General features: G+C 35.2%; 1 protein-coding gene across 2 annotated transcripts in view; it reads left to right on the top strand.

Moving 5' to 3' along the window:
- The window catches only part of cntn5 (contactin 5), a 427,194-nt gene that overhangs the window by 254,087 nt on the left and 150,127 nt on the right, over positions 1 to 22,980 (top strand). For both annotated transcript variants that reach the window (XM_051656265.1, XM_051656264.1), the window contains exons 4-5: positions 2,175 to 2,298; positions 7,488 to 7,663. In XM_051656265.1, the coding sequence (XP_051512225.1) occupies positions 2,175 to 2,298; positions 7,488 to 7,663 (300 nt within the window). The remainder of the gene's footprint in view (positions 1 to 2,174; positions 2,299 to 7,487; positions 7,664 to 22,980) is intronic.

The following is a 22,980-nucleotide window of genomic DNA, read 5'->3' as shown; positions in this document are numbered from 1 at the left end:
AATACATGTAACGGTATTACGTATTTAAAATACAAAATGTAAGTAACTGAATTCCACTAGTCACAATTGAAATCAGTGGTAATTAGAATACAGTTACATTCAAAAAGTATTTTGATTACTAAAGAGATTACTTTGCATTTTATTGTCATTTGTTTCATTTAATATTTAGTCCTTTCAGATGGAAAACATTTATACATATAAATGATGCGATCCAAAGTGCATTTGAACAGCGGTGAAACACTTTATGATGTGTTACATTCATTCAAGCAGACAGAGAAGTAGAAAGTTGTCTTTTCTGTACACAAACTTAAATTAGCCTTGCCCTGTTCTGTAGATGAAAAAAGTCTGCTGAATGACATTCTCAGAATGTTCTACACTTTTTTCAAGACTATAAACTATCAGAACTCTTTGTCCAATGCTGAGTTCACTTTCAGAAATCTAGGGACATCTGGGAGGCGAAAGGTACACAATTAGCGATATACACACTATATAGAAACTGTACTATATAGAAACGGCTTAAGGGCAGATTTCTTTTGCGATAAAACAAAACCTTTTTTAAGTGTTTTTTTTTTTTTTTTTTTAACCATGACATCATCATGCACATCATTTTTATCGATAAAAGGCCATTTGAATGGAAACAGGCAGAAGATGGCAAATTTCACAATTTATTTTTACGTATTTTCAATTTGTCAATAACAAAACAGTCAATGGAAACACGGACTATTGACATGCTTTTGCTGTGGTATATATATATATATATATATATATATATATATATATATATATATATAAAACATGTTATTACAATGGTGTATGTCCCCAAAAAAAAAAAAAAAAAAACCTGCTGTTACAATGGTACTTTTTAGTACTTTGTGAAATATTACGTTATTTCACCCAATTTCTCTATCGCTGCCAGCTGGGTTGGCATCGACAAACGGAATTGCAAAAATAATTATTGTTTTCAAACAGGTTTCCTGAACACTTCCCTTTCTTCCGATTATGAGACAAACAGATAGTCCCGCCCCAAGCTCAGGCCATTGGTTGAGCCAATGTTGCTGTGTTGGGCTGGTTGAGAAAGTTTTAAACAATAAATAATTATATCACCTTTAAACAGTGTGATTTCATAGCAATATGTTAATTGGATCTTAATTGGATGCCTCATGGTCATGTGTGTATTGAACAATTTGGGAATTGAAACTGGTTCCAACGTTCAGCATAAACTCACAGAGCACCAATGCTTCAAATCTCCTGTGTATTTGTAATTGGATGGACTCTCAGTTTCTCTGCAGAAGAAATGTCATTGAGATTACCCTGGGGGCTGAAAATGTGAGACATTTAACAGAATTCCTAATGTGGACCGTTTTCTTGATCTAATTTCCTGATTCCTGGTCTTGATCTAGCACAACTGGAGCTGTTAGAATGAGCTGAAATGGTGCTTTGACTTGTTAAAACACCTATTTGTGTCTGGCATCATATATCTAAACTCATTTGCCTGCATGGATGTTATGTAAGTAGTTATATGCTTTTACTTAAAACAATTTAAGTTTCTTGCTCAATAATACATTGGCTCATGGTTCACCCCTTGCAGCATTTTACCTTTAATGTTTTATTGGTGCCTTGCATTTCTCACATTGCCAAATCAAATATATATATATATATATATATATATATATATATATATATATATATATATATATATATATATATATATATATATATCAAGTTGGTGATATTGTTAAAAACAAATCATGTGAAAATTGTCTGTAGAGCAAACGAGTGACCCAGAAATGGTTCAGAGGTATGTTCTGTTAGGGTTCAGAATAATTTCAAATTTCATATTGATAATTTTGCACATTGTTGGGTCTGTGCAGGTCATGGTTATATCAATTAATGCAATGTTTGTTATAGTTGGAAGGACATTTTTGTTAACAATTTTGGTGTTGTGTCGGGTCATCAGGTGCTTGATGTCCAATGTAGTGGAATTTGGGCCCTAAAGCAAAACCAGTTGAAAACAACAACTGTAGAGCTGTAAACCTCCACATTGAATCTTTTTGTAAACAGGATACAGCACTAAATTAATCTGTTCTTTCACTGTATATAATAAAAAGTGGCAGATTTTGAAGTCCTTGCACTGTAAACTGCATTTATGCCTGTCTTCTTCCTTCTTACCCCAGAAAGTGAAGAGTTTGGTCCAGTATTCATTCAAGAGCCTGATGATGTCATCTTTGCCCTGGATAAAGATGATAAGAAAGTGATTATGAATTGTGAGGCAAGAGGAAATCCTGCTCCAACCTACAGGTGCGGTTTACTCATTTCATTAACATGGATGAGGTTTTATGAAATGGATAATAAATGGCATTTAATTTCTCAGGAGCTTTACTATGAATCCTTATTGCCATGTCTGGGTGGCATTTCTGTTTGAGTAATGCTAATTTGACACAGATGTTGGACTTTTTCCTTTGTGGATTCCTAATTGGAATTAATATGATGTGCTAGAATAATAATTTTACTCTTCAAACTGTACTGTGCGATTAAATGTATGTGCTGAGAAGTTGTAACCTTCAAGAAACAGACAGCAAGTGATAGATGGATTTGATCCCCCCTGGAGGAATCACTCAGCATCTATAAGCATAAATAAATTAGGTTGTTACCAAGGTTGAATGTTCCATTCATTGTGACTGAACTCTTAGACACTCATGTGGTCTGAGTTCTGGTTCGTCATTTAGATCGATACTGCTGTCTAATCCCACATTGAAAATATGTGAAAACTTTTTCATTTAAACCTGGATTGACCTGCGCACTGTTAAAGATAGTTCAGTCATGACAGCTCTCGGAAAGATTTAGCATGTTAATGTGGGTCTGGTCTTGCAGACTAGATATGCTAACAATGCTGCTGCAGTATGGAGAATTGTTACTGCTAAAAAAACTACTCAGACACAGGCTCGGACTGGCCATCGGGAGCGGTGGGGGAAATCCCGGTGGCCTGGCGACAGATTTGGCCTGCTGCCCAGCTTGTTTTTATTTATTTATTTACTTACTTATTCATTATTATTTTATGTTATTGCCACCCAAGTGATTTCTGAATTTGGCATTCGATAATAAATCGGTAATAAATCACGAAATCTGCCAGACTTGACTAATCTGGGCACCCCTAAAATGGATCATACCATTGACATTGCGTGAGCGGTTCAAGTAAATACACAGATAAACCCGCTCATTCAGGGATGCGCATTCATTCAGTGTATGGACAGAGAGCAGCTAACGTAAGTGTCTAAATGCTTGTGTACAGACCAGTTGAATGATACATTTTGCCGTCTTTAACTTAATGCTGCTGATCTGAATGTATGAAGCACTGCTGTCTGTTAAAATAATGAAAAATAACCACAAAATTAACTGAAATGAAAGAGTCAGTCACATGAAATTGTGTTCGTTACTATAGCAACAATAGGCTGTGGCCGCTTTTTCTATCAGAATCATCATTGACGGTAGAAAGAAAATGAAAGAAACAAAGCTGTAGTGTTTTATCTGTAATGAAAACCGATAAATTAATTTTAACGGCAAAAGACTGTAAAAATTATACAGTAAAAAAAAAAAAAAAAACTTTATTTGGTTTACATGTAGTTACCTTAAAATATATGTTAAAAAAAAAAAAAAAAAAATATATATATATATATATATATATATATATGTATATGTATATGTTATTTTTATTTTATTTTTTACGTATAAAAGACTTAAAAAAGACAATACATGTAGTTTTACGGTAAAATGTTGTAAAATAAAATGTTTTTTAGATGTAAAAATTATGATTTTCCCGTATAATTGATAATAAACGGTACAAATTTATATTATGTTTAACAAGAGAGTACATGTACTTTTTATGGTAAATTATTGTTAAAATCACTGTAAAAAACAATAATCGGGCATTCCCAGAATTTCCTCTGTGACCCATTACATTTAATTATATTTTATAGGAATAGTTATGTTTCTTCTTATTTTTTATATCAGTTATGTACTTTGGGGTGTTCTGTGTTATGTTTGATGTATAACCCCAATTCCAAAAGAGTTGGGACAGTATTAAAAATGCTAATATATAGAAAAATGAGTGATTTGTAAATTATATTCACCCTTTGCGATATTGAAAGCACCACATCTTTTTCTTTTTTTTTTTTTTAATCAGATGATTGTAACACACTCCAAAAAAGTTGAGACAGGGACAATTTAAGACGAGTTGATAATAATTTGACGAGTTGAAATAACAAGGCGATGTGAAACAGGAGATGTTAAACAGGTGAGGCAATTGTGTCATAATACTGTATACTGTATTAAGAGCCTCCAAAAACAGCCTAGTCCTTCAAGAGCATGGATCATTCAAGACTTGTCAATTTGCCAACAGATGCTTCAGCAAATAGTCCAGCACTTTGAGAACAATGTTCCCCAAAGACAAATTGGAAGGATTTTGGGCATTTCACCCTCTTCTAGTTAAAAGAATCAAAGAATCTGGTCAAATCTCGGTGCGTAAAGGTCAAGACGAAAACCACTTCTGAATGATCGTGATCTCTGATCCCTCAGACGTCACTGTCTTAAAAAACGTCATTCATCTGCAATGGATATCATGAACATGGGCTTGGGATAACTTTAGTAAACCTTTGTTAGTCAACACCACTCGCCGCTGCATCCACAGATGCAATTTAAGACTTTACTATGCAAATCACAAGCCCTACATCAACACTGTCCAGAAGCGCTGCCGACTTTTCTGTGCTCAGTCTCATCTTAGATGGAAAGTAGAACAGTGTTTTTTGGTCCAACGAATCCACATTACAAAAAGTTTTTGAAAAACACAGTCATCATGTTATCTAGGCCAAAGAGGAAAAGGACCATCCAAGCTGTTATTAGCATCAGGTCCAAAAGCCAGTATCTGTATGGGCCAGGGGTGTGTCAGTGCACACATCTGTGATAACACCATGAATGCAGACAGATATTTACAAATTTTGGAGCAACATATACTGCCATCCAGCACCATCTTTTACAGGGACATCCCAGCATTTTCCAGCAGGATAACTTCAAACCACATACTGGCCGGATTACAAGTGCATGGCTGTGTGAGCAGAGAGTGTGGGTGCTAGACTGGCCTGCCTGCAGTCCTGACAATCTCCAATTGAGAACGTGTGGCGCATTATTAAGCACACCATGTACAAAAACCCTGTACAAATGTGCAGCTAAAGACCTACATAATAGATGAATGGGGGAAAATTCCACTTTCTAAACTTAACAAACTTGTGTCTTCAGTGTCCAAACGCTTAATAAGTGTTATTAGAAGAAATGATGTTTCACAGTGGTAAACACTTGACTGTCCCAACTTTTTTGGTGCGTGTTGCAATCATCTGATCTGAAATTACTGTACGTAAAAAAAAAAATAAAAAAAAATTCACAGGGTAATTCACACTACTAGTCGAATGTTTACCACGCAAAGGGTGATTATAATTTACAAATCACTACTTTTTGTTTTATTTGCATTTTTCATACTGTCCCAACTTTTTTTGGAATTGGGGTTGTAGTTTAGTTAATGTTTATTGCATTATTTTAATTTCACATGTGTTACCCTGATGGTGTTTAGTGTTTGTGTGAGTGACACTGAGCACTGTCTCTACATGTTTATTGGTCATTGCTCCAGGAAAGGGCACTATTGATGAAGTTCATATCATCATGTGTCCTTCTGTTATTACTACTGTGATTAACAATATATTATTAAGTGAAAAGCAGATTTTTACAGTTTCAGAAGGTTAATATATCAAGTTTATCATTTAATAATATAAACGGTAATTCACCGTAAAATATACAGGCATCAAAATACATCCGGTAAAGTCTGATACGTGGTTAACAAATTTATTTTTAAATTATTATTATTATTTATGTTTGGCAACCACAGCTGCCAGAAATGTACCTTATATATATATATATATATATATATATATATATATATATATATATATATATATATTGATATACTATAAACTATCAGAACTGTTTGTCCAATTTACGGTAGTGTTGTAAAAAAAAAAAAAAAAAAAAAAAAAAACTTATTCAAAAAAGCACTATGTTTGATCCATATAAAAGTTCAATTAGGCCCTGTAATGATAGCAAATTACCAAAACATGGAGTGATATTTACAACAAATAAATAATTCCTTCCTTTTGTACTGAGATTTCAATCACCAATGAAGACAAGATGAGTCAGAGAAAGAGAACAAAGAGGAGAGGTGTTTACTATTCAGTGAACAAAAGTTGAGAGTCGTTGAGAAAGTGTATGAAAATATTTACATCTAGAGCAATCCATAGAGGCACTGATTGATTACTTTTCATTAAATGTATTTGTAAAACATTGAAATAAGGTTGTGTATCCATTAACATTACACAATGAATTACCATGAAAAATGAACAATACTTTTACAGCATTTGCAATCTTGGTTTATGTTAATCTCTACTCATACTAATACAGTTTAATGTAACTTCATTAAGAAATAACATGAACTAACAATTAACAATATTATATGTATAAATGAACATTAACTAAGATTAACAAATGCATTAAAAAATATTAATTGTTATTTCTTGAAACCTAATTTGGAAGGTTACGTTCATGCGTTAACATATACAACCTAAGCGTAACGTGTATTTTTAAATTGTTATCCCCAACATTAGCTGTGGTTTTAAAATTTGTTGTGGGTTTATTGGGTGGCCCGGATGAGTGTGAGACTCCTGGCCTGAAATTATGTCACAGTCTGGCCCTGCTCAGACATACTGAGTTAACATGTGAATATGCTGCTGCTGCTGCACAATTAGACAAAGCACAAGACATGCCACATTGAGCATGTATAACATGTCACTGCACAATTTTATTTTTTTATAACTTGCAGAGTGCTGCAGTGAAACCAGCTTATCTGCAAACTGAGCCATTTAAAGGTTGCACAAAGACAGATACGCAAGTTGATTAGCCACCTGATTATAAGTCAAAGGACCAAAGGTGAGCCGTTTGGCTAAACATGTCGCATGTGAGCAAGGCGATTGGCTAACAGATAACAAGTCAAAGAACCTATCAAATTGCGCCACATAGAGTTTCATGACTGAAATTTTGTAATTTTCTTGTTTTCTGTCATGTTGGTGCACACTTTACAGGCGATTACAGGCAAAAGGGGGAACACAGCAGATACTAACAAATTCAAATCTCTCAAATTGTTATGTAGAATATATATATATATATATATATATATATATATATATATATATATATATATATATTGTGTGTGTGTGTGTGTGTGTGTGTGTGTGTGTTAAACATTATTGTTAAAAAATTATAAATAGAAGCATTTAGACTAGTGGTCTTAGACTTTTGGACAACACTGTACATAAATTAAAGACTTTAGTTGTTAACCCTCTCATAATCTAACAGCTGTTTTTCCTTTTCTGATCGTATTATTGTATTTACAGCTGGCTGATCAATGGAACAAATGTGGATGTAGAAGCAGATTTACGCTACAGTTTGATTGACGGGAACTTGATAATACACAATGCAAGCGATGCCACTGATTACGGGAGATACCAGTGCAGAGCTGAGAACAGCATGGGCATCATCCTGAGTCGAGATACCCTCCTCCAGTTTGCTTGTGAGTAATTGGAAGATTCTGTCATCTGCTAACAATATCTGGATTGATATGAATGTTTAGCTGCCAGACACCACTTTCCATTTGTTTGATTTACGCATGGATCAGAATGATTGCCTAGTCGTCTACCAATCATGAGGTGTTTTTCTTTGCTTTAATTATTATTCTAATTTTTTTTTAGCAGCTGTGCTGTAAAAGGGATAAAATTAGAGACTCAATTTCTCAGAGAGTTTTTTTCATACTGACAACTGGATTATATGCATGCTAAAACCCTTTCGGAAAAGTTGTGTCTGTAAATTCATCCCTTTTTAAAGCACTACAGCCATCACCACTTTCAACGATACGTTTAAGACAAGTACTGTTGGACGACAAATATTTTTGAATTTCTGGTGCAGACAGACATCTTTGGCTTTTGTTTCGCATATTAAAGAATAAGTATTGTTTTTTTTGTTTGTTTTTTTAAGTGTCTCAAGTTTTGAAGATGTGTCTTCAGACCCTTTCTGTTCCATTCTGTTGCACTACATCTAGACGTTTTAAACACATGGCCGCATCCTATGTGAACACCCCTTAAAGGAATATTCTGGGTTCAATACAAGTTAAGCTCAGTCGACAGCATTTGTGGTATAATATTGATTACCACAAAAATAAATTTTACTTGCCCCTCCTTTTCTTTAAAAAAAAAAATCAAAAATCTGGGTTACAGTGAGGCCCTTATAATGGAAGTGAATGGGGCCAATTTTTGAATGTTAAAATACTCACTTTTTCAAAAGTATAGCCAAAAGACATAAGCAATATGCATGTAATCATGTTTTTAGTATGGAAAAATTGCTTACTAACCTTTTCTGTGTAAAGTTATAGCCAATTTTACAGCTTTGTTGCCATGACGATGTAATGTCAACAAACCCTAAAACACTAAAACGACTATAAAAATGACAATTTAAACAACTTTACAGGTCAAATAATACATGTATTTTAACAGAATAGTTCATGTAAGTGCTTTTATACAATTATAAGCTTCACATTTTCTCTTTAAACCTTCCAAAAATTGTCCCCATTCACTTCTATTGTAAGTGCCTCACTGTAACATCGACTGAATGTCTAAATTATTTTTTTATGGTAATCAACATTATACCACAAATGTTGTCGATTGAGCTTAACTTGTACTGAATCCAGAATAATCTTTTAAGAAGCATGCATGAAATAGTGTCTGGCGGACATGAGCTTTAAACAACGCAATTATACCAGGCTTCCTTAACTAGCCGACTAATCAAAAAAGAAAATTGTCTGACCAGCCGATTTTGAAAATATGTAGTTTTACACATCCCTCATTTGATTTAGTGTTGGTCAGATTTGGCATAAGAGGTAAATGAAATTAAAGGTGGTCCAATAAAAGGTGGCTTTGCTGCTTTCCTTAAAAGTTTCCTTAAAAGCCCTGTGGGTTTTCTGCATTAGTCAAGAAAATGCCCTTAACGCTTTGGCTCAGTCAAAAAACAAGACAAAAGTGCATATTGTTCCTCAGTAATCCTTGGCTCCATTCCAAAACATCATCACAAGCCAAGAAAGTACACAGTACTGGACTAGAGGCACAGTTTATTGGTGGAAAACACATGGTTAGTTTTGCTTACAGTTTTCCCAGGAACAATGCCCATAATAACCTTATTGGCATGCCCAAAGGGATTGTGTACTTCACTTTTCACTGCCAATGGTGTTTTCTGTAGGAAAAAGAACACCTAGTATCCGAGTGATGTAACATTCTTGCAGGAAGTAAAACTGTTATAGCTGTGCTTAAGAACCAAAGGACCACAAGCCTGTTCTTTGCCTCTCAGACTGTAATATTGAAATGAAGAGGTGTTCGCCCATGTACAGTTCATGTTTCCTCGCCTACACAAGTGAAGAATAGATTCTGCCTTGTATTTTATGCTCTCTCTACAGAAAAGTTTCCTGCAAACTAAGGCCTTAGCAATATATAGAATATTTACAGTGGTTTTGCTGGTGAAATACAATTAAGCAAATGTCGTGATAATCAGTTCACCTTTTATTTGCCTATTAGGTTTTATAAATACCATGTCATTAGACTAGATTCACACAACATGATCACACAGGTAATCAACACGTTGCTTCGGAAACTTCATGTACCCTGAAATTAGACCCCATTCAGCCAAATTACTGATATGTGCCATCCCCTATTAGACATTTTTGCATTAATTCAAACATGAACAAATTTCCCTCTAGCAAACTGATCTACGTATTTATATTCTCAATAGATAAAATTTGTAATTGAATTGATTTGATGCAATGCCGATTAATTGAATTAATTGCAAATACCAATATTTGCCCAGAAAAGCCCCCAAGTCAAAATAATTCAATATATAATGAGTAAATGATTATAAAGTATGTTTGAATAAGTACAAATATATATATATATATATATATATATATATATATATATATATATATATATATATAATAAAAATAATAATTCATATAGATAAAATATATATATATATATTTTTTATATATTAATTTTTTTTTTGTGGCAGATGAGTAAAGCATTGCAAAATGTGATTTTTGAAGGCAATATGTTATTTCCATATTATTGAACATAATCCTATCATTGGCCTACAGTCCACAGCATACATATTATACTGTATTATAATTATACATATTATATATACAGTGTGTGTGTGTGTATATATATATATATATATATATATATATATATATATATATATATATATATACACATATATATATATATACTTTTGCAACAAAATCTCAATGTTCTTTCTTTGCACTGTTAAACAAACAAGTGATAGCCAGTGCTGAAGCATTTGACCAATCAGAAATTAGCATAATTATTTCTGATACAAGTAATGGCCAGCATCGTCCAATCACTGACAATTATGTTAAAATAAAATTATACATTATAAATTCTGAATCTAAGTACTGATTGTCACATGTCTGCCAACCATGTTGAGCAGTCCAGACATTATCTGCAGCCTGAAACTAAACTTTTGGTCGGATGTTAGGAGTGAATGCACTTGGCTGCATAGGAAAGCTATAGGATGCTCCCTTGCTCCCTATTTAAAAATGACTTAACCTCCAGTGTGCTGTTTGTCTGCACTGGTCCAGAACAGTTCGAAATGCATCTTATTTCATCCCAACTCCATATAATGCCTCTGAAAGCAAAAATTTTCAGCTTTTGATTCTCAATGCGATAATGCACAGTAAATATAGAATTTCTAAGTAAAAATAGCCCTATAGTCCACATCAGAGGTCATTGTATTTAACAGTGTGGTGTCTCACGATAAATTGCTCAAATTTTTAAAATGGCTAATCAGATGAAATTAGAGACTCAAATCTTTTGACTCAAACAGGTTTCAGTGTAAAAGCTTAATTAGGTTTCTTACCAGGTGTAGTTTTGTTGGTGTTTCTCCCAAAGATAAACTCAGCTGTGATCGGCCCCATATTGTTTTGTCACATGACTCGGTGCGTCAAAAGTTTAATCCTTACTAACAGCCCAGAATCTCATGATCTGAGATCAGTCGGTTTTAACGAAATGAAATTATGCATAGTGTATAGCAAAGACAAAATACACAGTCCATGCAGAAGGACGCAGGGTCGCATGAGGTAAGCTTGAATTGCTCAGATGGTAGGAAAATTCCTCATTATGGTCTGGGGGCATGATTTATCGTGATGATTGTTTTTTTTTTTTGTTTTGTTTTTTTTAACACATTAGTTTGTATCTATTTAATCGTGCTGAATAGTCTTCTTATTGATTTCCAACTTGTATAAACACACAGCTCCTGTTTTTTTTGTTTTGTTTTTTTTTTTTTTAAGTCCTTGTCTGTCAACTGGTTATAACCTTGCTCCGCTCATTGTGGCCCATCCTGAAGGCCTGTCGGAGAGACAAAGGAAAGCTCCCAGATGCAGACATTGGAATGCAGAGCTTTCCCCAGGCCTCTGCATAACAGATGGCCTCCATTTATCACCCTGTTGGAAACCCAAGGATCTTTCACTTCTATTGGCATGGGGCAATCTCATGAGCCTGACATAGTGCGCCATTCATTCGCAGAAAGAGATTACATTAAAATGAATTAACCATTATTTTAATACCTTACCCTTCAAAGTTGACGTGAAATTCTTTGTGCAACCCAATGAATGAAACAGGATATTCAATAAGAAAACAATTCGGGTGGAACCTGATTTTCTCAAATAAAGATAATGTGTTCATAAAGATAATGGGTATGTAATGGGTATATATTATGTAATAGCATGTTACAGAATGGCATGCAAATAGTCCACTCTTAAAAAAAAAATAATTAAAAAAAATGAATGGAAGAAATCGCAGTGCTCATTATAGCATTGTTAGCTGTAGTAATTGAAGCCCCAACTTTAAGTTAAAAGAACAAATCATCTGTTTTGATAAAGGAATTATCTATTTTTTACTTTAGAACATGCATCCATATTAGCTGGAAGAGCCTGAAAAATGCAAAAAAAAAAAAAAAAAAATTTGCATGATTTGACCCAAAGAAGCAACATTTATGATACCATTGTTGTCAGACTTTACTACTGATTTTACATATGTTATTTAAATTATAATCTGATGCTTCTCTAAATTGAAAAGGATTTCTTATGCGAAATGTAGTACAGGACTTGATTTTATTGAGTGGATTATGGACAGTGGGTGTTATGTACCAGAATGAGCCAGAGTGGGAGCTACAGGTATCTGGGCTTGGTGATGTCAGCTGAGAAGGTGGACCACTGTATTATGTTTCAATAAAATTTTACAAAGACAAACATTATTTATGCTTGGAATAATGTGCATTAGTCAATAAGACTGATCATTTTGTGAATTCGGCAACAGAAGTTTGAAAGTTTTGCTGTTGAAATCTGTCTGCGCTTACTGAAATTTGAACCGCTGTCCCCAGTGGACAAAGCTGGAAGTGTTGTTGAGCGTACAGGCAGGTGTAAGCTCCAGTTTCCACAGTGAAAACTCCATAGAGTGGTGTTAAAGCAAATTGTGTTTTTACTAATAAATGGTGTAATACAGTCAACAGAAATGCATATTTTATTATCCATATGCCCTAACCCAAACCCCAGCTCTAAACTAGCTATCAGTGGAGAAAGTGTAGTTTTAGAGCAGAAATACAACCCCCAAATCACACTTACCATTTTTTTACGTGAATGTGATTACTTCGTGGTTTCCATGGCACCAGAACCTGTGTCTCGGAGATTGCTTTTGCAACGTGCTATAAGTAGCACAACAGGGAAGTGTGCTCATGATTAAGTTTATTTAAAATAATGTCTAATGGGGGATGGCGCCTTGCAATAATTGGCTGAATGGGGTTGGTTTCGGGGTGCATGAACTTTTGGATGCAACATGCCGATTTTCTGTGGGATCATGTTGTATGAATTGTGTAAAATAAGACCAGAAACACGTATTAACGAAGTAAATAGGTACATTTTGATTTCATGTAGACTTTTAAACAAAGCCAGTGCACCTACTCTGTATTTAGATATAGGAACTCCATTTGGATTTGTTATGGTTATCTGAATTTATCAATACCACTAGAAGCCAATATTGAAATTATCAGGATTCACTCTTGGATGTTTCACAAATATAGTTGGTCATGCAGGAATAGACGTGTCTGAAATTCATTTAAAAACAGCAAGAACTCATTTCTGATGGCAGCTACTGCTGCACATTTTCAAAATGATTAAAAGAGATGATTTCCTGCATGGAGTGTGTTGGTCGCAGTCTTGGCTCATGAAATGCAAACAGCTCTTTTGGGCCAACACCCTAGAAGAACATTTAGCTTGGATCTCTTTGTTTGCTATCTTTGATTGAGGAAGATGGCTTCAAGAATTTTGAAGAATAGTCTGCACTATTTCTAGGTCACTAATCAAATGTAAGCAAATTTGTGACATTGACCGTTAGAGGTCGACCGATAGTGGGTTTTGCTGATACCGATAATTAAGGTGGGAAAACTGATTGATAGCTGATTAATTGGCTGATAGTTTTAATTGTAATATGAATGAAAACTTTCCACTCAACTTTAGTATTACAGTACTTTCCATGAAATACTTTAAGAAATTTCTTCCAAACTGGTACCATTTTCAAAGCCTTTGCCATCTGAAATTAATGAAAATATTAATGAAAATATTACAGGTCAAATGTGTAGTTCAGCAGTAACATTAAACACTGCCTTACAAAGCCAAATAGCGACTGTATGCTTCATCACTACTGACAATATTTATTATATCATTTTATTGTCATATTTAATCTATAAATGATGTACAAAAAAGGGAGAAAGAAAAGGGGATAGAAATAAAATCAACTCAAGTCTTGAATTTTAAAATGGCATTGTCTATAGTATATGTGCCCTCAAATGAACACACTGGATTACATAACAATTATTTCAGATGGATATATTTTACCATGCTCTTAAGTTTTTTGTACAAAACACGTCATAAAATTAGGAAGTTTGGACTGAAGTTAATTTTGTCAGAAGGGTGAAAAAATTGGGAAACTTTATAGTCCAAAAACTATCAAATAGAAAACTATAAAACTGTTCCTGTGTGCATGCATTCACACAAGGTGTACTTGCACTTGGACTTCCGAAGCAGACAAACTGAGCAAAAACTCATAGCATATTCATATAAGGTTGGAATTAATGATGGATTTACTACTTATAATTAACATTTAAAATTCACTTAGAAACAAAACCTCTTCGGAGCGCTCTTGTTTATAATCTGACTGGAACAAGTTGGACACCCTTCAACCCCGAGAAAAAAAAAAAAACACTCAACGGATCTGCATAAATTCACAAGTGACTTTTATTCAAACAGCATATTAAGAGGAAAGGTAAGCAGTTTCCATCCTTGACTTAACATTGTTCTAACCATTTGAACAGCTAATGTCCATTTGACCGTCCTCTCCACCTTGTTGGCATTGCAATTCTCCAGTGCAGCGATTAGTTATAAACAAATTTATTATCGAACCACCTTTGGTTGTCTTGAATGAATGATTTATTGTACAATGACAATAACAATAACGTGTATTGTACGCATACCTAGGCTTTTGTAGATGTTTTAAACCTGTGTCCATCTCTATAAATAGCCTAGTCATGTTGCACAACAAACTCCATGCGGAGTCAGTGATTGTTTTTATTTAACCTCTAGAGTGTGCCATTATAATGTAGAAACAAGGAGTTCAGACTGTAGAACCCTCTAGTGCCGGCCACGGAGAAATGAAACCAAAAAGAACTATCGGAAACTGAGTTGATTTTTTCCGATAGCCGATAGTTAAAAAAACTCAACTATCGGCCACGATTAATCGGTAAATCCAATATATCGGTGGACCTCTATTGAACGTGCCACCTCCTTTGTTAAGATCAGATTTCTTTGTTTCCACTGAAGCACACAAGACGCTTTTTGGAACATTCTCAGATTATGCTGGGATAACATGGATTAACAGGTTTTTATACAAACCTGTGGTGTCCATGCCAGCGCAAGTGTTGAGTTTCATATATAGGAACTCTATTTGATTTGTATTTTAATTGGATTTCAACAATACCACCAAAAAAGTAATACTGAAATGATCAGGATTTACTCTCTTAAATGCTTAGACTTTTTCTAGTTGGACATACAAGAATAGATGTATCTGAAATCACTGAAACCCCAAAGCTCTCGGATCATGAAATGCAAACAGCTCTTCTGATCAGGCAACTCTATAGGGGAACTTTTAGCCTGGATCTCTTTGTTTGCCTACTTTGATTGAGGAAGCCGGGCCTGAGTTTCCCAGGAATGGTCAACTCGGTCATTTTAGAGGGGCCAAGTTTTTGAACCCAGCCATGGATGTCACAGACCTCCCTTGCTGGGAGTCCACTCAAAACCCTTGCCATGGAAACCAGTTGGTGTGCATAGAGTACCCACAGCTCCCAGGAGATGCAGAAATATATTTATATATATAACAAAGTTAAAAGGAAGAAAACCACTAGTCTGAATTTATTTCACAGTTTGGGTTTTATGCCCCCAAACTATTCCCTGTTTGGCTTTTTTTTTTTTTTTTTTTTTTTTTTTTTTTTCAGTTTCTTTGTTTGGAGAAGCAGAACTCCCTGGTTCCAGCTAGTTACCAGGTCAGGCTTTGAAGACTGTAGGCAGAGGGGGCATCTCTGATCTCACTCCCTTCTGAGATCCACCATTTATCAGCCGACAAGTGGGAGGATGTGACTTAGGTATCGTTACACTAAGAGAACTGCTTATGGTTTATGTCTTGTATTCAAAGGTGCACCCAGTATTTATTTATTTGAAAAAAAAAAAAAAAATCTGTTGAATCGAAACCTAGCAATGTTGATTCCAGACTGATGTGTGAATTCAGCAACAGTAGGTCGAAAGTTCTTAGGCTGAAATCAGTCTGAGCTTTCCGAAATTCGAAGCACAGCCCCCAGTGACCAAAGCTGGAAGTGTTGTTAATGCATGGGCACATTTGAGCTCCATTCTCCAGGTGAAATGTCCATAGACTGGCCACAAGCCAAAAAATACAAGCTGCATTTTTAGTTGTACTGTAAATGATGTGACACAGTCCACAGGAATGCATATTTTAATAACTCTACTCCCTAAACCAAACCCTAAACCTAACCATCAGTGGAGTAAAAATTTAATTTTAGAGTGAAAATGCAACCTCTGAATCGCGCTCACCATTGTTTATGTAAACACGATTACTTCTTGGTTTCCATGCGACCAGAACCTGTGTCTCGGAGGTTGCTCATGTTCACCGAATGTGATTATGGTATCAAAATATAACTCCACTCAAAAGGGATATGCATTGTTTTAGGGTGGTGCACGTTTATCGAAATCAGATAGCATGAGTTCTAACAGATCTTTATCTTATCTCCCATCCTCCTTTTTGTTGAGAACAGATGAATATCGATTTACCTTACAAAGGTCTCGCTTTACAGCTAAGATGAGAGGTCAGGGAAATATGAGATGGGCACTTGGAAAAGAAGAAAGAAACCAAGTCAACAGATTTTTATCTTAAATTCTATCGATGTGTTCCATTTTCTTTGTTCCTTTTTTTTTCATGAGATCCTACTGCATAGTTTTGACAGGCCTGTAAATGATGTCAATTTTACTGTCTGTCCTCACAAGTTTTTGCCTCTGCTATATTAGCAAGAGAACAAAGAAAGAAATGATATTTAAAAAAAAAAAAACTCTCGTTACGTGTCGCCCGACTCTCATGTGTCATGACCCTAGCTGTCTAAAGATCTGTCATTTATCACATATTTTCCCTTGCCCATGTAGGAACAACAAAAGAAAATCTATTTTCCCATTTAGACTACAGCAGAGAACATTGATTAGTTATAATTCATATGTCTAGAGTGAATTGACGAGGTCCAGGGATAAGGCGCTGACATGGAGAGCAAGAAGGTAGTAGTGACATGTACTGATAAATCAATAATCTGGGCTGCGATGGGATTCTGAGTCTCTCTCTCATTCCAGCTGTCTCATGACAGTTTGTTAGAGGAGTTCAAATTCCCAAGGCCATATATTACACACCTCATCCCCATTATTCCTTTCGTCCAGGCTGCTGTAGAGCCAGGGGACATCAGCAGACCAATGTTGAGGAAACTACTTTGAAATTGTAGCTTGACAAGCTACAAGCTATTCATAATTTAAAGTAGTTCAACTACAGTCAAGTTGCCCATTTAAAAATTTAGTTAGCTACGCTACAAGATACAGTACTAGCAAAAAGTAGCTGACTACATTAATGCTATTTAAAGGTTGCCATATCTTTTTTTTTATTTATTTTTTTATTCAAAATTAGAATTGTATGGCTTTTAGTCCATGACAAATAATTGACAAAATTAATCTTTAGAAAATAAACACATTTAAAATTTACAGTATATCTTTCTGGGAAAATGAACAAAAAATATTGATGACTCATGTTGCACTACACAGAATTTGTTTTCTGATCAAATGTTCTCTGGAATGAGAATGTCCTTCCCACTAATACCATCTGGAACCGACTAGCAATTAGTAAGTCCATGTTGGCATCTGAAAGCTAAGGCAGTTGCCTTGCTGCCTAATCAGTTACTGGAATAACCAATAGCATTTTTGTATGAATATACCACTTAAGGAAACTTAAGCTGTAAAGCTGTGCACACAACAACCGTTTTTTCGCACTATACTGCTACTTGTTAGAAAAAGTAGCTTGTTATTTTAAAAGCTACTGAGTTACTGTCATGTGACTGAAAAATGTTAGTAGCCTTGCTACTTTACATTAGCTTCATCCCAACACTGCATCAGACATTTGCCGCATTCCATGGCCCTGGCCTGCAAATCACCTGGTCCACATAAATAAGATACACTATTGAATTGCTCTCTCTTCAGCTGTATTTTTGCCTTTCTGTAATCCCAGAGGTGTCTTTTCTTCTCACATTGGATGCTTTCGTTTTTTTTTCTTTTTTTTTTTTTTTGTTAAAGAGACTTTGATCCTTCCCTCTTTCATTGTGAGCAGCCCACTGTAGATTTGAGCATTCAACACAGGTGCTATGCCTGTTGATGCCTCTTTGTGCTTCTGCTGCATTGGAGCAATGCATCAAATCCCTAATGATCAAAAATGTGTCTGCTGTAGTTTCAAATGAACATTTTAACCTGAAAAAAAAACCATGTCAGTGGCCCACTGGCTCTTCAGAGTACTCTCTAACGCATGCAGTGCATAAAATGCGACAGATTAACAGCTTTTCTGTAGGGGGAAGTGTTAACTTGTTATATACAACAGTTAGTTCTGGTCCTCAAATCTGATTGGACAAGAAACGTTCCATGAGCACTGATGGTCTCACACTATCAGCACTCGGATGCTTCACTGTTTGTAGCACTCCGCTTGTGTTCGTGCCGTTCTAAACTAAAATGTAAGAGCATTGTAGATGTGTTAAGAGCTACTGTATGTGTGTCTCTTTACATGTATTTTATTTATTTTTTGACATTACATATGTTAGCCAGCAGATGGTGGAAAAAGATAATTTTTGTGTGTAGTATGAGCCAGTTAGGTGATGTGAAGTGAATCCGCGTCAGCCAGTGTTTACATACAACAGCGCTCCATGATCGCTTGTATTACTACTACAATACTAAAGCTAGGAAATAACTTTAAACTGCTTTAAACGAACAACTTCAGCATTAAGACTCATCACAGCTGAGAGAAACAACAGACTGATTAATTACACAAACTCAAGGCGCTTACCTCTTACCGGACTTTCCACATTGGAGAGGACATACTGTTTAAAATGGCAGAGGAGATTGCAGTTTCTGTAGTGAATGGCTCATGCGCACCGGCTACTGCGAAATAGGGAGAAATACCCCAGCTTGGATGGCTATTTTTCCACTGAGAAAGCTGACCTTCAGAAAGCTGACAGCATCTCTGCTTGGGTGTGGCAACAGGTGATCGCACATGCTCCATCTCTCTCTCTCTCTCTCTCTCTCTCTCTCACACACACACACACACACACACACATCCATCCTTGTTTATCCAATAACTTGTTAGAAATAGTACAAGCCGTGATACTATATCTGAAGTGATACTCGCAATCGTGCTGTATGGCGCTAAATCAGCACTGCTGTGATTACCTACGGCACTCGGCCTGCGGCCTCGTGCCTGTGGCCGAATCACAGCAGTGCTGATGTAGGGCCATATCGCACTCTTGCTCGTGTGATATTGCTTAAATAATTGAAAAGGTGACAGCTTATCTTCTGTAGAGCAATTATATTCATCACGGAATGCCTGACTGTGCAGAACAGAGGACAGGAATCAAATATGTAATGTTTTGGAAATCAAAAGAATGGCAGACTTTGAGGTAGTGTCTAAAGACTTCATGTGGCTAAGAGAATGAACACAAGCTTTTTAGTTTGAATGACAAAATCTGGACCACATATACTGTATTCAAGTATGAAGTGTTTTCTTGTGATTCTGGAAGAAGTTTTACATGTTGAATTTCCGTGATTATGCATGCAAATCTGTGCATGCCTATTTATGTCAATTTTCATGTTTGCACATTGTAAAAATGAATACAAATTGCGAACATGCAAAGACATATAATTTCAGAGCCTACATGCGTTATTGTCTTTATTAAAGGTGAAGTGTGTAATTTCTGTGCCACTAGCGTCACCAAACGAAATAAAAAAATGAATGACACCGCCCCCAATATTGATTTGTCCAAAAAGATAGTCCCAAACTAATCTCACGCCAGTGGTTGATGTCAGGCTCAGGTTGGGATGCTTAAACAGAGTCTCAGTGTTTATACTTTTGAGGAGAAATCAACCTACTGTATGAAAGGTTTACTAGTTATCTCTGCATAGTAAGCTGGTATAAGGAAAATATTGAAACAGTAAAAACATTGTTCAATTCACCTACAGTATTTATACTTTTCAAATGTTTATTACAAATTTGAAACAAATAACATGAATCTGGAATATAATTGATTATTATGTCAGACTGCTGAAGACATACATCACTACATGGGAGATAAGTCTAATTTTACTGAACGCAAACATTCCAGTCACAGGTGACCAAAATGTTTGCTCACCTTCAGTAAAATTAGACTTCTCTTGCATGTAGTGATGTATGTTTTTCTTCTATAAATGTAGTGTGGGCTTCAATTTTTCAAATGGATTGTTGACATGGATTTTTGTGGCCTACTCACCTGTGGGGTTTTATTTATTATATTTATTAAATTTTATGTAGATTAGTGTGCACTGATAAATCATGCACAATAAGACCAGGTACATGCAGTGAAAATGTAAATAAGGTCAATTTTGTTTACATGTTAACTTTAAAGAAAACACTTAATAATTCCCCAGAAACTGTCAAATCACTAGTAATCATTTTTCAAATGTTTATTAAATATAAATGTAATAATGGCTTTAAGTTATTTAGCAGATATAATTTCATTTTATTTTGCATTTCAATTCCTTATGTTCAGTCATTTAAATTCTATGCATTTGCTAATATTTATCTTGAGCGACCTTTTGAATGTGTAGTGACCTTTCATCCTGAAAACATGGGGCTTTAAAATTGCTTTCTAAATGATTTCACAATATATTAGTTTGTAAGAGACCTTGATGCTCCTCACTATGAATTTGCTTTCCATCTGAAAAGTTTAAGGTATATAAGTTATTTTAGTAATTTGTCTGTTTACCATCTACCCAAAGGAAAATCCTTGGCATATAAACCAGACCACTTTAAGGTCTTTTATTTTTAAATAACAACCAGGATTATCTGACACGCTATCAACATTTCTGGGTTTATGCCATGTCAAACACTAGTATGTAAACTTTTGTTTGATGTAATATTTGTAAAGCCGCTATGATCTGTCTGTCTGTTTATTTATATATATATATATATATATATATATATATATATATATATATATATATATATATATATATATATTATTATTATTATTATTATTATCATTATCATTGGTATTATTAGTATTATTGTTGTTGTTATTATTTTTCCTGCTAATGCATTGCTTTCACATTCGCATTGTATAGTGCTGTCTGGGTCTCTAGTTGACCTGTTATATTGTGAGCTGTGCTCTGTAATGCTACACGCATCTATACATCTATATATTATGTCAAGGTGGATGTCAAGGCTGTGCTTTTCAAATCATATGTTCCACCAGGGAACGTAACGCACTGCGATCTTTCAGCTGTCAAATGTTTTAACAGACAGGGGCAAAGATCAGCCATTGTTCAGTAGAAGGGATTTGTGCTGCATTGTTGTATCAAAAACTGTCATGTTTTCAGCCCAGATGTTTAAAACCCTTCAATAAGGAAAAACTAGGTGCTTACTGTGTTTGGCACCTGTCCATTTCCTGTAACCTGTACTATATTTCAGATGCAATACCGCCTTTATCAGAAATGTGCCTCATTATGGAGGTATAATGGGTTCATGTTGACCTTAAAGTGTGTTTGTATGGTTAGAATTGTTTGGTATGCAGAAACCAGTGCCCAGTGAGTAGAAAGTCATCCCCCTATTTCGACATGCTGATGCTGTATGCCTTTCTTCAGTCTGAAAGGGGCTAATCAACACCACCCACAACAGGGGTGGATGAAACAGCTATTGTCCCACATGCTCCTGTCTTCTTAAGCCACAATAATAATAAGAATAATAATAATAAAAAAGATTGTCTCAGCCTGCTGGAACTCTTTCACATGATGGATACAATTAAATAGAAACATAAATAAATAAACTACAATAAACAAACTTGTAAAACTATGGTATTCTGGGTGGTGGCCAAAGCAATGCTACAATGTTGCTAAGGAGTTCCAAGTGGTTGTTAGGGTGTTGTTGGGGTGTTCTAGGTGGGTTGCAAGGTGATTATTAATATTGTGTTCTGGGTGGTTGTTTACTGGCCCAATTGAAAAGAGCTAGCACCTAACTCTCTATGATACTCTGGTCCCTATATATGGCTCATGTTTCTCCAGTAAGTGATATTTCACCCATTTTATCATCCGCCAGGTGCAAACCTTAAGTCCACTCACAGAATTAACAAAAGTAGCACACCTCTCCTTAACAAGCTGTATGATATGAGGTACAGTATCAGTCTTGTCACAGAACAAGGTATACTGTCTAAGTTTAGTGCTGAAGTTTAACACTTGGGTTAGGGGTTTGTTCAAAAGTTGACTTTGCAAAGGTGCCTTTGAACCACAAATATATAAATATATTACTGACATTCTTATCCTGCCGCTGTGTTAAATTTGCCACTGAAGGTTCTTTCCCTTGATGGCATCTGACTGCTTTCAATTAGCAAAACCTGTTTATCACTTGCTTTTATTCTCAAGAGCCTCACATTTTCATTATTATTTAATTCCTTACAGGCATGTAGCCGCAAAATCAAATTAAGTGTCATTTCCAGTCTTATTGATTTGCTGACCTTTGTAAATGGTTCTAATGTTCATTTTCCATTTGCCCCACTGTTCATTCATTCATTCATCCATTCATCCATCATCCATCCATCCATCCATCCATTTAATGGTTTACTGTGTTTGTGACAGTCTATCCATCCGTACTTCTGTCCATCCATCCAATGGTTTATCTGTGCATGTAACAGTCTGTCCGTCCATTCATCCATCCATCCATCCATCCATCCATACATCCATCCTCTAATGGTTTATCTGTCTATGTAACAGTCTGTCTGACTATCTAGCTAGCTTTTGTTTCATATGATTTTGCATCTCCTTCCTTTGTTTGTTCTCCATATATTATAGTTTTTCTCAATCGCTTTGGCTCAATTCTCGAATGAGAATTTTTATTT

Source organism: Myxocyprinus asiaticus, chromosome 26, assembly GCF_019703515.2.
Source record: "Myxocyprinus asiaticus isolate MX2 ecotype Aquarium Trade chromosome 26, UBuf_Myxa_2, whole genome shotgun sequence".
Classification (NCBI taxonomy): domain Eukaryota; kingdom Metazoa; phylum Chordata; class Actinopteri; order Cypriniformes; family Catostomidae; genus Myxocyprinus; species Myxocyprinus asiaticus.
The sequence above is the reverse complement of the archived record's forward strand: the minus strand, read 5'-3'. Positions and strand labels throughout refer to the sequence as shown.